The 18,054-nt window shown below is 42.2% G+C and overlaps 1 protein-coding gene across 3 annotated transcripts in view; it reads left to right on the top strand.

The window, feature by feature from the left end:
• Positions 1-18,054, top strand: part of cacna1ib (calcium voltage-gated channel subunit alpha1 Ib) — a 220,063-nt gene that overhangs the window by 165,596 nt on the left and 36,413 nt on the right. For all 3 annotated transcript variants that reach the window (XM_084340936.1, XM_084340935.1, XM_084340937.1), the window contains 7 exons: positions 6,008-6,186; positions 8,101-8,227; positions 9,698-9,823; positions 10,603-10,692; positions 13,338-13,530; positions 14,590-14,741; positions 17,545-17,654. In XM_084340936.1, the coding sequence (XP_084197062.1) occupies positions 6,008-6,186; positions 8,101-8,227; positions 9,698-9,823; positions 10,603-10,692; positions 13,338-13,530; positions 14,590-14,741; positions 17,545-17,654 (977 nt within the window). The remainder of the gene's footprint in view (positions 1-6,007; positions 6,187-8,100; positions 8,228-9,697; positions 9,824-10,602; positions 10,693-13,337; positions 13,531-14,589; positions 14,742-17,544; positions 17,655-18,054) is intronic.

The following is an 18,054-nucleotide window of genomic DNA, read 5'->3' as shown; positions in this document are numbered from 1 at the left end:
TAGCTGCTCTCCTCCATAACAATTTCCACACAATTTTAAACACATGTGTTGTCTTGTTTTTTCCATTAGGTCATCTGTAATCTAAGAGCTGCACACATTTGTATGTTGAGTTGTGTGTTTGGAAACATTTCCAAGTGGGGAAGAAAGTACTCCTGCTCTTTATTATGTGGTTTAAACAACAGCAGACATTTTCTTTGAACCAATACAACAAGATTTCTGCAGCTCACCCTCCTCCTGTCCTCTCTCCTCCTCGCTTGCTGCTCTTAATCTGTTGTTCCTGGCTGGTCAGTCTGATCGCTCTCCGAGGAGCGCTAATTAAACAGAGTTTCCTTCCAGAGACACACTCCATCACAGAGGCAGCCTGCTCTCATTTCCTGTCCACACACACACACACACACACACACACACATGCACACACAGATACAGCCATACATGAGCAGTAGTGATCACTGTAAACCGTGTTACTTGCACACTGCGAGTCTGACCTTGAACATCAGTCTCTAATTAGAAACAGGGAGGGGAGTGTAGATCTGGCTATCTTCTTCACACACACACATCCAAACACGCACTCATACAAACATTATCTCATATGGAGTTGACTCAATCTTGTCATACTGTGTCTTTTGCCTGCTAAAACTGATCGGAGCGTTAAAAGATCTAAGCAGGTCCGACACATTCATTCATCACGCATTTAAGCAGCCAGCAGCTTTCTGCGCTTACACTGTCATCACACCTTATTTAGTTTTTCGTAGTAAAGAGTCTGTCAGCTCTACGGTTTCCCGTCCCGATCGGTCCATTTCTTATCTCGGCACTAGTCGTTCAGCTGTGAGTCTGTCATGAAACAGCAATTAAAGCTTGAAGCTGACGCAAAATTTCTCCAAAAAACAAGAACAGCTTCCAACACGTGGAGATGGGTCGTCAGCAGAAAATGATGTTTCCTTCAAGGCATCACGCTTTGTTTTTTATTTAAAACAGCTTCATTACACTAACTGAGGGGCCCGGTGACAGAAGAAATGCAGTGTAAATGAGTCTGAGATCTTGCTTTTTCAGCTTCATTCAAGTATCATCACTGAGATGTGTCCAGATTATAAACATGAGCACTATCAATCCCTTTTACTGAAGTGCTTTCCTAAAAGATCCCTTCCCTTAAGACTCTTCAGGTCGGACTGAAGCCTCGCCACTGAATAACTCATATTCTCCACTTCTTTAGCTTTAGCACCTTTAAGCAGGACACCAAATTCTCACACTGCTCCACCGGAGCTGCTGGGTGTTGAGACGAAACTCTGCGGTTTCACTGAGCAGCTGATATCTGCTGCAGGAGGACGGAGGACGCGTCTGAAAGAGGTGTGCCCCCCTCAGCTGATGTGCCCTAATGAAAGCCTAAAATACAATAATTAGCATTTTGCCTTTTCATTCACCAGGAAATTAGTGTGCGCCACCTGAGATACGCAAGTATATTGCTTTTTAAGTTAATGACTTAATAACAATGATAATAAAAATGAAATTAACTTTAAATGTTAATTACTAGCGACAAACATGTTTGTAATTGAAAAGGTGCCACACAAACACGCTTTATACTTACCAGGTGGCCAAAACAGTTTGACTGAACAGCAGACTGAATCCAGCATGCCTCGACTTCTTATCAGCATAATCTGCAGAGACGCCATCAGAGCCACAGAGCAAACTCGCCAAACATCCACTGACAGCTAGACGTGTAGAAAACAAAGCATGCACAGGGATGCAGGGATACTAAGGTAATATTTTCCCCATTGGTACATTTGGTATTTGAGACAAGCAACATTTCAGATGTTTCTGTATTAAGCTGAACAAATAATTTCTCGAAAGGGAAAAGGTCAGCACAGGCTATACAACTGAACAAAATGAAAAGCATCTCCGGTGCTAGGAAATTGAAAATACCAGATAAACAGAAGATTAAAGAAATGATTGTGCATTAGGAGAAGTGTTTCAACTTGTTCCACCTTTGAGACAATATATTTAAACACTTAAAGCAACAAAAACATGTTTTGCACTGTATTAAGCAGTACAATCCATTCACATACCCAACAATGGTGGAGCATCACCAGCACAACGTCCTTGACTTATCCACAACTCTCTTTCTGTGGCTGTTGTAAGTAGCTGGGGACTGATTTAAAGGATGCAGTCGGCTCTTCGGTGTTTCATTTGTGCTCGCCATAGTGCGACTGACTCGCACGCCAATCAGCTATCCTCAGCCCATGCTGCTTTAGACGTACAGCCATAGGTTTTCGGGGAGAACTCTTCGGCATTAAGTACAACGGTCTACGTACTGTGTAGTCTGTGTGTGGCTGGACTGTGACCCTCATACCGAGCCGTGACCACGGACCGTTACAGCCCCACTCATAGCCACAGGGTCAGGATGCAAACCTCAGTCTCTTTTAACATGCACCATCCACCCTACAACCTCTGCCTCTGGTGCAACAACGTTTTCTTCGGTCTCAAAGGAGTTTGAATGTATAACTTCAAGGAGATAGGATCAGCTAAATCAAACAGATTCTCAGCCCACAGTTTGCTGGCCAGGGCCAGCCCACACCCCACAGTGGGTGAAACTCAGCCACAGTTCATATAATGATTAACTAACCGGCTGCCTAAAAAGCTGGCTATAAAGATCAAAAAGAAATAATCAGACTCATTACCCAAAGACATTATAGTTGGCTACAAAGTGTTATTTGAATGTGGGAGGTGTAAAGAATAAAGTGGACGCTCATCTGTGATCTGGTCATTTTCAGGTCATTGTGCAGCGATGTGATCTCGCAATATCCAATCTTAAACATCAGATTGCAAAAATAACGCCGAAGCGACAAGTACAATCATGCTGTATTTTGTGCTAAGTGATATTGCAAATGGAGTTTGAATGTAATTTAAACTGGAATTCAATGTGACATACTGGCACTGTCTGCCAAAGGACAGCTGGTAGTGCGAGAGAAACAAGAGCAGGCTTTGATGATAGCGCTGGCACCAACCTGCTATAGATTTCCCATGCATCATGTTTTATCATGGCGATATTTGATCTGCTTAATGGAGGCCCCGCAGCATCCCGATACTCCCGAGGGGGGCTTCAGTATAGCCGGCTGCTATTAATAAAAGAGCAGATGTATTATAACTCGCTCTTCAACCTGTCAAAACATGACAAAAGACCTATCGTATAGGATGTGACAGTGACTAGCTGCTGTGCAGATCTCACCAGCGAGGACAGATGAAACATTGCCTTGCAGTGAGAGTTTCTGAACACGCTGGCTGTCACAACACGGCGGGGAGATTTTCTGTTCCTGAACAGAGCTGCATGCAATCCTGCAAACTGACTTCTTCAGTTGGTTTTCTGAGACAAAGATGTCTTTCTTCTCTCTCTTTATCCGTCTGTCTTCCGCTTTGTCTTCATTCCCAACCCATTTCTTTATATCTCAACAAGTGACACCATATATACAGTATATATAAATTTGATCAACTTACCTGTTGTTATTTCCAGCAACAGCCTACAGCGAGGCAGCCGATTGCGATCACACCGTGCTTTGAAGAGAAGTGTCAAATCTTTTCTTCCCAAACTGTGTTTCTGACACTTTGTTCTGTCTCTTTAAACTCTAAAGTGGAGCAAATCGTGAAGATTCATGTCATCTCTTACTTGGATTACAGTAGGAGACCGCGCTCGTTTTTCCTCCTCAGTTTACGTGAATATTGTCTGAAGAAGACACGTCATGACTTCACCCGCTGGTTCGTCCACTTTGCTTTTGAAGCTTCGAGTCTGACATCGTGGCCATTGCTATCTTGGTTTTTATTGGAGCCAGAAGTGACCATATTTGGAGGACAGGGCTGGTTAGGATATCCTGATTGGATCTGACTGAGAAAGCATGCCCTGCTTTATTATGTCTTTCACTCTAAATGGGACCATAACTTACAAAATAAACATCACGCTGCATTGAAGAAGTCTTTAAACCAGCCACTGAGACCGTGAACTTATGAGGAAACTGTTTACTGAGATAATAAATAGAGTAAAAAGTATGTTAATTGCTCATAAACTTACATACAATTGGACTGAAACCAGTGGAGTCACCCCCTGCTGGATATTAGAAAGAATACAGGTATACAGCACTTCCACATTGGCTTCACTTTTTAGACCTGGAAGCTTCAACCAATGTTATACAATCACATCAATTAGTTACAATTATACAGCATTTCTGATCACAGCTGATGTCACAGTGGTGACACAGTATTTAGACTTGGTATGATAAAGCCACTAAGAAACACTCCTATACAAAATACCCGCACCTGCTTTGATTTACAACAATTACAATGGATCCCAATGTTGACCCACTGACATGACAACGTGACTTGACATCACTTCTCTGCTGTATGGCCAGTATGTTCCAGAAACTCACACACAACAGAGCTAAATACACCGATACTAAGTTAGCTTCAAAACTACTGCAGTAGTGGATGGCAGCATACGGACCAACGAGTCAGAAGTGGAGTGATTTCAGGACGTTCTCAGTGGACATTTTCACAGTTTGATTCGTTTTCCAATGACATCTCTGCGACGCCACTGAAATCTATCGTAACTGGTGTGTGAATCCAAGCTGACTGCCGCTCATGAGGGAGCGTATTACACAGTTTCCAGAGCAGCCTTTCAAGCCTAAAGGTGGCACTCAGTAGATACATTTTCAGTGGCTTATTGTGTAGAAGTGTGCCGTCGGTGTGCTCGTGTGGCGTTCCCAAACAGACACACAAATCCCACCATTCTTTTTCTCTGGTGGCATTTTTGTGCCAAACGAGGCAGACGTACCCAGATGAACGCCTTTTGAAAAGTGCTGTTTCGACATGACAGCAACACCAAGTTGTTATTGTCATGAAAGCACCTGGCATGTGTCAAATGATGTCGAAACATCTGCCATGCAACTTTTTTTCCCTACAACCTCACTCACTTTTTGATTTCCAAACTTTCTATTTTTCTCTATTTTTTCCCTCTCATGCCTTTGTTCTTCCACCTCTCATTCCTCCCACTGATAGCTGTCTTGTTGTCTCCACATAAATTGTTGATCTCCCCCCATCTCACCCATCTCACCCATACCCTCCTCATACAGAATATTCTCCTCCTTCTCCTCCTTTTCTGGTTCAGTCCCCATCAGGGCTTCGCGGAGTGAGCGAGACCTCCCATCCAGCTGCAGCTCGGCGGGGACAGACTTTAAAACTAAGACAAAATAGAAAGAATATGTGCAGCTGTGATGTTTGCAGCTCCAGTCACAACAACACAGAACCTCCTCAATGTTTGTCATTTGTGGCTTGCAAGTTTAGTGCGTAAAGAGGATTTTGAGCAAGATTGCTGAGGCAGCACAGTGTCAGCAGTCCAAAATACTTTAATTTAAACAGAGTAAAGCTTTTCCTCGAATGATTCTTCTTTTAATCACAGACAGTTCCCTCAGTTAGCGTACAGTCAGCAAAACTCACCGTCAACACAAGACTTGCACAAACAAATCTGCAGAACTTTGATTTTTCATCATTCCAAAGACGATGAAGGATAAATTAAATGTGCACGTGTTCACAGACAGACCGGTGGTGGAGATTTCCACCGCTGCCTGAAAAACAACTAGACTTGGTTTTGTTTAATCGCCTTCTTTTCCTTTATTCCTCTCCTTTTGTTATTTCCTCTTCCTTTTAAACATTCGCTTTCTGGGATTTAGAGGCTGTTGCTTGTCTTTCTTCTCCTCCTTCCCTCCTTTCATCTCCTTAGAAATGTATTTGGGATTTAATACCTCTTTCTCTCAATCACATCTCCTCTCCTCTCCTCTCCTGTCATGGATGAAATGCCAGTTTCAGATGCTAAATAAGAAATCTGAATATCAAAGTGTGTGTGTGTGTGTGTGTGTGTGTGTGTGTGTGTGTGTGTGTGTGTGTGTGTGTGTGTGTGTGTGTTCACATCTGGCCACTGTTGCACTGCCTGTGTGGGATTCTTCATCTCCCTCTCCCTTCATCTCTCCAGGTGGTGTCCATGGGTCTGTACCTGGGCGAGAAAGCCTATCTCAGGAGCAGCTGGAACATTCTCGACGGCTTCCTCGTGTTCGTGTCTCTCATCGACATCGTGGTGTCGATGGCCGGCGGGGCCAAGATCCTCGGGGTTCTCCGTGTTCTCAGGTTGCTCAGGACGCTACGCCCCCTCAGGTCAGGAGATAAAAACCTGTCATGTTTGCTGTTAAAGCATGATCAGTTCAATTGTTTAGTGAAGAAATAGTTTGACATTTTTTAGGAAGAACACTTTAGATTTATTTGTTAAATATCAGTCTTGCCACTTGGCAGCCATCTTGGCAACGCCCCTGGGCAGTTATTTTGGGCTGACGGCACCAGGCCCGTGTTTGAATGAACGTTACAGTTCAACAGAGAGAGTCGTGACATAGCGCCGTCAGCTCATCCAACCAGACCTCTTGAACAAATGCGAGTTTAATGTCTAATATTTGAATAACCTCAGCTTTTTGGTTAATCCTGCGCATTAGTGTGCCATCCTCCTCCGCTCCCAACAACACAATTGGCTGATACCTTTCCCAGTCTGCCTGTCCTGTCCAGATATGTACCATACAACCATCATCTCTGGCATTACAGACTCTCTTTTATTCAAAATGCTGTGAGTGATTTGTCTCCTCTCACCTAAAACGTCTTGGCTACAGCCAGGAGAAGGTAAGTTGGAAGCAGCTAGCCTCACTCTGTTCAAAGCTAATTAAATCTGCAGCACTTCCCCAGATTTCTGATCAGTTCTGATGCAACCAGTTGGGAACCAAGTAATCAATAAACAGTCCAGCGCACAATCCTCCATGAAATCGGCGAAGTGTCATTTTCACATATTAGCTTTCATATGGATGAAACAAGTGAGATACAACATGTTAATGAGTGAGCTGATGGGCAGATATTGTTAGCGTTAGACGGAGCCAGGCTAGCTGTTTCCCTTTCTACTTTCCAGTCTAAGAGCTAATCTAATTGGCTACTCGCAGTAGCTTCATAATTTCTGTGGAGACACGAGAGTAGTACCGATCTTCTCCTATAACTCTTCATCAATGAGCGCATTTCCAAAAACTGTCAAAGCACGTCTTTAAGAGTGTCAATCAGCCAATTACTGCAGTGTGATGAAAGGAAAGTCCACGCAGGCGTATACAGAAAGCACATATGTACTCTATAGTGAGCACATGTAAATATTTTGGTCAGTCTTCCTCCTCTCTGCGGCTGCTTTTAGATTCATGATTTGATTTTACAGTATTTAATATACACGATTTAGGACAGCGTCCCCGAGCGTTTAAGGTCGGCTTGCCCCCCCCAAGATACAGGTTACATACAGCATGCTTATGAGTTACGAGCAATTCAACGAAAGAGTGTATATTTAGTTTTAAATGAATAACTTGTGACAATTCAAGAGATGAACTTGTCCGTCAATTCACAAGACCAAAAGCAACAATCAGAGAAAAAATAAACCTAATTTTGTGAACAAGGTTTTCTGCTTTCCTGTCCTGTTTTTTAAGGTTTTAATGAAAAAAGGTTATTAATAGAGTTATAATCTCGTGACCCCCCATTGCTTTAAGATATGTTTTGTCCATTTATTACCCAACATTATCCGACAGAGCAGTTAGGAGAAGAGCTGAGATGGAAGCAGCAGGTGAACTGAGGTGCAAGGAGCTCAAATTACATCCAGCTGAGGTCATTTTAGGTCTGAATGAATTCAGTCGTGCTGTATTTCATTATAAGCAGTGGGACTGTGCACAGTCTCTCCCGCTCAGACTAATCTATCTTTGCTTAAACTATTACAAATGTGTTTAAATGTAAATGCTTTATAAAACTGAACTTAATAGAGGGAATAATTTCTCTTAAAACTGTGTGCTGCATCAAAGTGAACCACACAGCTGGTCTTTTATTTTCTGCTTTTGATGATTATGACTCATATTTGTTTATATATAAAAGCAGGTCTAGACGTTTAAATTTTAACTTTTTTGCCTTTGAAGTCTGTATAACTACCACGTGCTCATCCTTCTCATTCCCCTTCTCTTTGTCTTGTATTCTTTCTCTGCCTCGCTGTATCGCTCCTCGGTCCTGCAGGGTGATCAGCAGGGCTCCGGGACTCAAGCTGGTAGTCGAGACCCTCATCACGTCCCTCAAGCCCATCGGCAACATCGTCCTCATCTGCTGTGCCTTCTTCATCATCTTTGGCATTCTCGGTGTTCAGGTAACACCATCAAATACAGATTTTTATGTTCTCAACCTTTCTCTTTCATTAATTAGAGGATCTCACAAGCCTTTTACTAATGTATAAGGACTGAGATGGTCAAACTAGTGCACATATTACATGACCTGACATACTGTAGCAACTCTTGTGCTCACCATAACCCTATTAGGTTTTTATACACATCAGAATAAAAGCAGGTCAAAATATGCTTCCCGGGGAAGCTATTATGCTCTACAGTTCAATCTAGAATAAAATCTAAAAACCACGAAATGGAAGATTAAACATGAACAGGAGAGAAAATGAGATGAGGCTGTGTGGCCCTGTTAGCACCCACAAGGAAATCACGTTCTCACAGCATGCTCGGAAGGCTAATTAGAGCAGAATCCAACACGAAGAGGTATAATGGCAACACATCGCCATGCACGAATCCAACAGTTGGGAGTTATTTTTCCAGCCGTAACGAAGCACAGGCTGAGCGTTAGAGGACCAGGTTTTGCCCTGCAGCAGATATGATCCACAGCCTTATCAGTCCTCTGCAGGTAAACGTGTTCTGTACATTTTTAGAAATGTACTTTTAATGAAGTTATGGGACTCAAAAACTCAGCTCTGAATCTTAATATCCACGCAACAAAGACTCTCAAGACACACTGAGAACCACAAGATGTAGTATACTACATCAGTGAGTACATTCACCCTGACTGAACAATGCTGGAACGCTGATTGAATGGAGACAGATGGAAAAATATTTACACGGCAACATACAGAGGTCGAAAATGTGTGTGTCCACCCGAGTGTCCTGTTTCCATCACTGCAATCTGCACTCAAGCCAGTAAACACCTGTGACTACTGCAGAGTCATTTAACCCCAGGATGAATGCCAGTTGCACCCTCTCCCACTGCGGACAAAAGCCAGATGTTAGTGTTTATTTTGTCCAGTATGAAAGAGGTATGAGTCACTGGTTGGATAAAACCACCAAAAACTGACGGGATTTACAGTATCTGCACAACAGGCTTCATCAATAGTAATTTATACTTTTTATCCTATTTACAGGTGAGTTAATAAGTCTTGCAACGTACATTTCCCCATTTTTATTTCATCAGTGCAGTCCCATATTTTCTTTTGCATCTATGTTGTCAGTCACACTCTGTTCTTCCTGGTTATTATTCTCACCACATCTTGCTGTTATGCATTTATTCCTCTCTCCCCTCTTTGATGTGTTGAATATGATTGAGAATTAAAAACATCTTCTCTCCGGTGAAATGAAAACCACACCGTTCACATCAAGTGCTGATGGATTCCTCAGTTAGGCTTCATCCGCACACTAGTTACGGATGATAATTACGGAAATTACTTCAAAAAGCCGCATGAAATTAAGCGGCTGCACACAAGTGTTGTCATGACTTCATCACAATGTGTCTTTGTTACGCCCGTCTGTCACGTCCCGCTCTCTGTGTGTGTTCTCCCTCGCAGCTCTTCAAAGGAAAGTTCTACTACTGTGTGGGTTTCGACGTGAAGAACATCACTAACAAGTCCGACTGTCTGGCTGCCAACTATCGATGGGTTCACCACAAATACAACTTTGACAACCTCGGACAGGTACAAGGAAATATATGGTGTTCTGAGCTTATTTATTCTCTTGTACAATAAACAATGGAGCACATATTCATGAAAATATAAAAGAAATGAGTAGCACACCATACATGACAGACTTTCTCCAACGACTACCTGACAGGAAGTAAACTAAACGAGTAATTCTTCTTAAAAGGAAAATTTGTCACTAAATTAATGTAAATAGACAAAGTAAGAGAGTGATACAGTAGATGAATATTCAACTACACCATTTAAAGATATGCTATGTATAACTTTTGCACAGCTTAAGATCCACAGTCCGACAAAATCAGGAAAAAGACTCTTGCATTGTCCACTTCACTCGCAATTAAGTTTCATGACAATCAGTTGCGGTGGAGGTGGACAGTGTGCGGGAGTCTTTTTCCTGAAGATATGCTGTGTAACATTTCAGCACTAATATATCTACAAACGACTAGACTGTTGTTATATACGTTGTTGAGTTGTAACCCCGAGAAATCCATATTTTTTACTCAAGATAACTTTTAATTTGTAGTTTTGTTACAACTTTGGGTAAATGTCTGCAGGTAACGTTGATATGTCGAGTGAGGAAGGAAGTTTGTGAACATGACTAAACAAAACATAAAGCTTTGACGCATGACGCTGTCTGTGAAGCAGGTAGAAAGCCTGTGTAACGTCAAATAGATTTTCAACGGCAATGACGATTTGTTTAACAATGAAGACAACAACTCCCATGATGCCGTGTGTTCGTTTAAAGTGGTTTGTGTGTGTGTGTGTTTCTCCTCCAGGCTCTGATGTCCCTGTTTGTGCTGGCCTCAAAAGACGGCTGGGTCAACATCATGTACCATGGACTGGATGCAGTGGGGATAGACCAGCAGGTAATACAACACCGGTACAAACTTGTGTAACTACACTTATGTCTAACACACAGTGTGAGTTAGCATGTGGAAAGTCTTGTACTGTTTGTTTTACCATCTCCATGGTGGCAAAAACCAAGCAGCCCACATGCTTAGATCTCATCCAGCTCTTTTCTGGGGAAGCCCACGCCTTCTTCGGCCAGATGGAATATTAAATCTGTCCTTCTGCTCACCCCGGATCTCCACCCAGCTGGACGTGCTCACAACTCCTCCACACGGAGGAATCCTGATCAGATCACCACCTCGATCAGCTCCAAGAGAGGAATACACTCTTTTCACCTTATTCTCAGAGTTGTAGCTAAAAACAAGATGATCTAGTGGTCTCAGATTCCAGCTGGCTGCCAGTTGAAAAGCTCCATAAACCTCCTCATTTCACACTTTTCTGACATCGGATTGGGGGGGTGGGGGTGGGGGCTGTCCAACAATCCAGCAATTTCTGAAACTTTCCAAAACTGACAATCTGACATTCACGCCCACTTCATGCCATGATCGTCAGCTGTGCGGAGGTGAGAAATAAGCCTTTGAACTCCTCTCTCTAGCTCTGTTTTCTATCTTTGACACAGCTGCAGATGTCACTGTTCATGCGAACAGAGAGCAACACTATGAACTTCTTCCAGGAGAGACTGCCTGAAAGTTTGCGCCTTTATCTCGTATTGTTCAAATAAGATAACGTTGAAATATCTCATGTCTATGATGGTGAACAACACATTCAATTTCCATCAACATAACCACCTGGGGAGTCATTCCTGGAAGCTTTTTGAGAAAAGGGCAGGCCATTTCAAAAAGTACTCTGCAGGTATATGATGATATGTCTATCACTGTCTGTCGAGGGCGAACTCCAACCCATCAAATCAAGAGTGAGAGAGTGCTACCAGCAGAGCCCGATGGTCAATCAAACTCTTACTGAAGTCAGTCGTGAGCAAACGCATCGTTTTCATCTAGAAAAGCCTGCAGTGTTGGTGTTTTTTGCTTGTCTTTCAGTGAAGAAACGCTCTTCTGATACAACAGATGCTATAGCAGCTTCTATGCTAACCTCGTGAGGAGCCGCAAGTGTTGTTTTCAAATGAACAGTCGCTTCTCTCGCCGCTTGCCACACGTAATCCACACTTACAGCTGCCAGTGTTTCTCAATCCATGTTGATCGGTCTGAGCCACTGGGGTTCAGCCAAAAGCGCATAGCATCGAAGCCTCGCAAGACAGAAATTAAACCTGTACGTCCATATTCATCTGTGTCTCTATTGTCTACTATCAAATAAAGGTCCAGTGAGTCCAATCACGCTGCAAAACAAAGTAAGGTTTTGATAAAAGATTGAATTAGCTCGCACTAGATGCTGCAATAACCTGTCTGGTGACATCATGCCATCATTCCTGAACAGAAGACTGATATTAAAAGGCTGATAGGTGAGAGCTACCTTGTCAAGATCCTTGGGCGAGGCTTGAGAGGAGAACTTGCAGATGAGCGTCTGCTCGCCCAGTCTCGCACAGACTCAGTCCAGCCTGCCTTTTTTTGTGGACTCACTGCAAAAAAAGCAATAATGATTTCTTGTGTTGCCTTTGGGCAACAGTTGAAAACAAAGGCCAGGGTGGACTGAAACTACTTTATTTTCATACAATGCCGTTTGTTACACAAATGTACCAGATGAAGAGCTGTTACAGAGCTTTGTCTGTGTAATGCACTGCTTCACAGAAGTTTAAAGTGTCAGTTAACTTCCCTTTAACGTCACAAACCACGCACACATTCACACACGTGACATCAGAGTCCAATGATACGATGCAAATTAGCCGTCTGAAATGCCTACAAAGTGAACAGATTCCCTTTAGAATTGGTTTTATTTGAAAATCTATTAGGGAATCTATTAAAGGGAGGGCATCGTCCTGGATGATTCAGTTTCTCCCGCCTCGGGGTGAAACCTCTCTCCAGTCCAACATGGCTTTGAATGACTAATCCCATTTGCACTCCACCCTGCGCTTTCAACACTCGACGCTCCTCCAAATTGAAAGCCTGACTCTCATCTCCGGTTTTACAGCACCTGAACTTGATTTTTTTTGTTTTGTAATGACTCCCCTGCATAACGGCCTCGACACCCAATCATCCCGGTCTTTTCTTCACATTGTCTCCCTTTTCCTCCCTTTTCCTTCTGTTCCCCTGTCATCCTTTCTTACCAGTGGCAGCTCCAGGATTATTGGACGGCACTGGCTGTGGAGTGATTTGGTTAATTGGTAGACAGTGAGAGGCTTAAAAAAAATAGTGCCCCTCACTCACTGCTTATTACATTTATAACAATGATAACCAATCCAGATATTCAAACATCTCCTTTCAGATGATGTCTGAATTTATATTTACTAAAACTTTACTAATACGTTACATCTACTCTTCTTTTTGTCTTTATTTCAACCTTTCTTACATATTCTGTCTGTTCTTTCTCTGCACATATCTTCTCCATTGTCCTCTCTATCACTTTTCTAGAGGATAATTTTCCAAAATAATATCTTTCTTCACTTTATTTCCTGAAAAAGTTCCTCACTTCCCTTCCCAGTCATTCTTAATCTGATCTCTTCCTCCTCTTGACATTCTTCCCCCCAACTCTCTCTTCCTCTCCCCTCCAGCCGGTGACCAACAACAACCCGTGGATGCTGCTCTACTTCATCTCCTTCCTCCTGATCGTCAGCTTCTTCGTCCTCAACATGTTCGTGGGCGTGGTGGTGGAGAACTTCCACAAGTGCCGCCAGCACCAGGAGGTGGAGGAGGCCCGGAGGCGAGAGGAGAAACGCCAGCGACGCATGGAGAAGAAGAGGAGAAGTAAGACCCAGGGAGGGAGGGAAATAAAGGAAAAATGGTAGAGGGAGGAGAGATGAGGTAGAGAAGAAGACGAGGATTGGTAGGGAATATCGGAGTTAAAACGCAAATGCAAATTGGGAGAGGAAAAGGAGGCGTAAGGTGGATGGATTTAAAATGTCATGGGAAATCAGGACAGATAGGAGGGAGGCACATGGACACTTAAACCTCGCGGGAGGGGGAGGAAGAGTGCAGAGACTGAGTGGAGGGAGAGATGATCGATGGAGGGATGAGAGTCCTTCAGAAAAAGAAGGAATAACCTCAGGAGGAATCGAGGGAGTCGATAAATCAGGAGTAAAATTGAACTTAAGGAAGACGGGAATAGATTACAAACACAATACACAAATATGTTAATGAAAAGACACTTAATTATCATCTCATAAATGTTTGTTTACCACCGAGAATAAGATGTAATCCAGCAAGTTAGTTAATATGCAAAAAAAATTAAAAGTAACACTTGACTCGAAGCTTTGGAAAAACTGGCAAAAAAGTGGCACGCATCCAAGACTCCTAACATGATGCTCTATATCACACATCCTTAATGATACGACTTGGAGTGAGTCATCATTTCAACTCATTTAAAACTACTTAACCTCCCTCTCACGTTTGTCAACTTTTTTCTCCTCATATTATCTCACAGTTTTATCTCCCGCTCTGTTGTTTCTTCTCTTGCTCTGCTCCTCATTTTTCACCACTTTCAGCCTAATAAATCATTCTGTTTGCACTTTCCTGGATTTTATCTACGCTGCTTTAAATCTTTAAAACCAAATATCTCTCCCGCTTTCTTTTCTATATATCGTTTTCATCGCTCTTTTCTTTACTGTTCTTCATTTCATCCCTCCTGGATTCATTTTTCCTACACTATCCACACTTTATTCAGCTTTTTCCTTGATTCTGTGCTTTCACCTCCTCCTTCTCCCCTAACATCCACATCTAAATGTTTGTTTCCTGCCTACTTAACAAACAAAATCCCATCTTGCTTTATGTCCTCTATCTCTTTCTTCTTCTACTTTCCCTCTCCAGAGGCCCAGAAGCTGCCCTACTATGCGTCATACGGTCCAGCCCGGCTGGCTATCCACACTCTGTGCACCAGCCACTACCTGGACCTGGTCATCACCTTCATCATCTGCATCAATGTCATCACCATGTCTCTGGAGCACTACAGCCAGCCACAGGTGCGTCAGTAGGGGATGGAAGGGATTGCCAGGGTGTGGGCGTAGGAGTGAGACGGATACAGCAGACTTGTTTAAGGGCGTCTGAGTAGGTGGTGATGCACCATCTGGAGTTTTTTTTTTTTGTAAAGTGGGCACTCCCAGAGTCGGGCTGCCAAGCTGCTGCTCTGAATCAGCAGCAAAAAACTGCCAACAACCACAACATTTATCCACGTGCTGGACTACAAACTATCTGGCAGATCGGTGTATTAGTTATGTAAATTGTTACTCAGATGCTCTCGAGGTCAAACAAAAAGTTGAGCTTAACGAAATAAAAACAGGCCTCTGTTAGATGGTGGAGAAACACACTGCTATATCCTGTCTGATGAGTCCGATTCTTTACTGTCCTCTTGGGAAAGTGAGTCTCAGGCTTTGCTTGAGCCCCCTGTATTAGCAGAGCTGTGCCAGCAGTTATGGTAAATCATAACGTAAGATAGAGTGGAGACATTTTCTTTCCATCCTGGATGGATGATTTCCAAATCAATGACAGTAACTTCTCAGAGCTATGTGCTGAAGGTGAGAATGCATCGCCTGCCGTCTCCATCACATCCAAAAGGAGTCATTTGTAACTTATTTCACACATAATTCATACATCCTTTGTAGGAGGAAATGAGACGGGACAAAAAGTACTGTAAGAAGTCATTGTAAAGGTGTAGGTGAAACTTTTTTTTTTTAGCTGACAATGCACTCATTGTTCCCCCAAAACTTTCTCCTTGGCTCGTATCCTCATGAAGACTAAACGTGACAATAAAGAAATTCTACTGTATCCTATTCTCTATTGTTTTGTCTGGAGGCTGCTGATCTTAAATAACACAGTGTTTGTGCCGAAGGTATGAAATATTGGCCGGCTGCAAACAGACAACCTACACAGCTCATTATCTTCAGTTTGCTTTTACCTCCTCAGTCTGTTAATGCCAGCTTTAACCAATACAGACACTCCGAGTCAACAACTGTTTGGGCTGCCAGTGACGTCTAAAGCTGCCGCCCACACATGCCAGGCTACAGTCAAAGACCAACAGGTTTTATGGCTGTATAGCTCTGGACTGAAGCCCAATGAAAACAGTCCAGTAAGATAACTAGCTTAAAAGCTATTTTGAAGGTTATCACTGTTGCTTCAAGCTTAACCTGGCTGTTCAAATGTGTGTCTGGATTTTGATTTCACACATTGAGGATTTTAAGACAGTCAATAAATAAGATTATTTTTGTCTGCCTTGAAAGAATTATTTGTAGCAGTAGACCTCTACCCCTGCAGCAATGCAACAAAAAGACTCTTATCAGATTTAAAAGTCGTAAAAAATAAACATTGCATTGCTCCGTCTCATGATTTCAATGCTTCCCCCACATCATTATTAATAATCTGTATGCCATTATTCTTTATAAATTAGGCACAGACTTTTATAAGTGCTCAAGCAGCAGTCTACCTAGTCTGAAAAGAAAAGTTCAGCATTTTGGAGATTTATGGTAATTCACCTTTTTGTCCCCAGTTAGATAGGATTTTTGATACCACGCTCACGTCTCTGCACAATATATGGAGCTACATCCGGCACTCAGTAAGCTTAGACAAGAAAGAAGTAGACTGACTTCATCCAAAAGGTAAAAATATCTCCCTGCCAGCACCTTCAAGCTCATTAATAGAGCGATACAGGGATGACATATTTTTGTAAGACAGCCTGGAAGTTGGCGTCTACCTGGTTGCCTTGACAAAGAGCCAGCTGGATTTCATAAAAATGCATTCACCAGAAGTAAAAAGCTAATGCTAAGCTTCCTACCACATTACATCGCAAACACTATAAATTGTCAAATCTACATGTTGTGACTGTGAATGCAGAGTAGCGAGTAGTTGAGTACATGAACTCAGGTTCGGCGTGATAACATTTAACGTCCCAGACAGCCTCCGTAGCCTCAATAAGTAACTTATGAGCAGTCAATTCTCATTTAAATCTCATTTGTACAAAAACCAAAATGTTTAGGGACATGCTGTACTTGACACAAAACAATTTAAGCTAAGCTAATCAGCTGCAGGCGCTAGCTTCATATTCACTGTACAGACATGAGTGGTATCAATGGATGGACTTATACTATAAATTAATACTAATCAGCCATCAGACACCACTGCAGTAATTTGTAGGGTAATGTGGTTTAATTTATGTTTTATACATATTATGGGTCCTTTGAAACTTGTTGCCTATATACAGTAAATAAACTTAATGACTTGAATCGACCGCTATATTGCTATAAATTTGCATAAACATACAGAAGCATATATTTTTCTTCTTCCTTAATTGGGCTCCAGTGGTTGATGATAATAAGGTTTAATATTTGCATTGAACATAAGCTTTTAATTCATATATTCATTTTCCTGTCTGACGCATTAATACCAGCGCGGTAGGAAAATGTTCTCTGTTCGTCCCCGGAGTCGGACGTAATTTATCTGTCTGTCTCAATTAAGCTCTTTTCTATTAAAAGAGATTAATTGGCAAGATACGTTTCTCACATCGACAGAACAGATTCACAGCTCTAATCCCTACTTGTTCTGTTATTTTCTCTCTCTGCTCGTACAAACGTCCTCTTATTGACATGACAAATGTGAAACAACAAATCTGTTTACAATATCTCACTGTGGACAAAGAAGTGGTTGTGCGGTAAACTGTGATAGAGCACAAAATGATATTTCAGTTCTCACAGTTAAGATCAGAGATGAAAACAGATGAAATAAACTGTCTATTCCTCCTGCTTTCTCTTTTGCTCCCCTGTTCCTCTCTATCAGTCTCTGGAGACCACACTGAAGTACTGCAACTACTTCTTCACCTCCACCTTTGTGATCGAGGCCTCTCTGAAGCTGGTGGCCTTCGGCTTCAGACGCTTCTTCAAGGACAGGTACAAAAGGGGCACTCAGCTCTGTGTGGATGAGTTTTATGAGCCTACCATCAAATATCTTAAAGGCGCAGTGTATACATTTTCCAAGTAATGCTCATGATTTTGATCTACTATATTAGACATTACGGTATCACTTTACAGACATATTAACCATAAACTGTTTGCTTATTAGCATGCAAATTAGTAGCATATTTTAGTCATTATAAAAGACTTATAAATGCCTTATTCTGCAGCAAGTGTAAGACCATTAACTATGAGTTTCCCCTCGATAACCTCCTTCATGGTAAATCTCCTTTACATTTCAGTCTTTGTAAGTGAGTCTGTGGTGTTGCTCATAACTAATTCACTACAGTTTTTGACACTTATTAACCCCACAGAATATACAAGTGAAATATTAAGT

Source organism: Pagrus pagrus, assembly GCF_965226575.1.
Source record: "Pagrus pagrus genome assembly, chromosome: 2".
Classification (NCBI taxonomy): domain Eukaryota; kingdom Metazoa; phylum Chordata; class Actinopteri; order Spariformes; family Sparidae; genus Pagrus; species Pagrus pagrus.
This window is presented reverse-complemented; position numbering and strand designations above follow the sequence as displayed.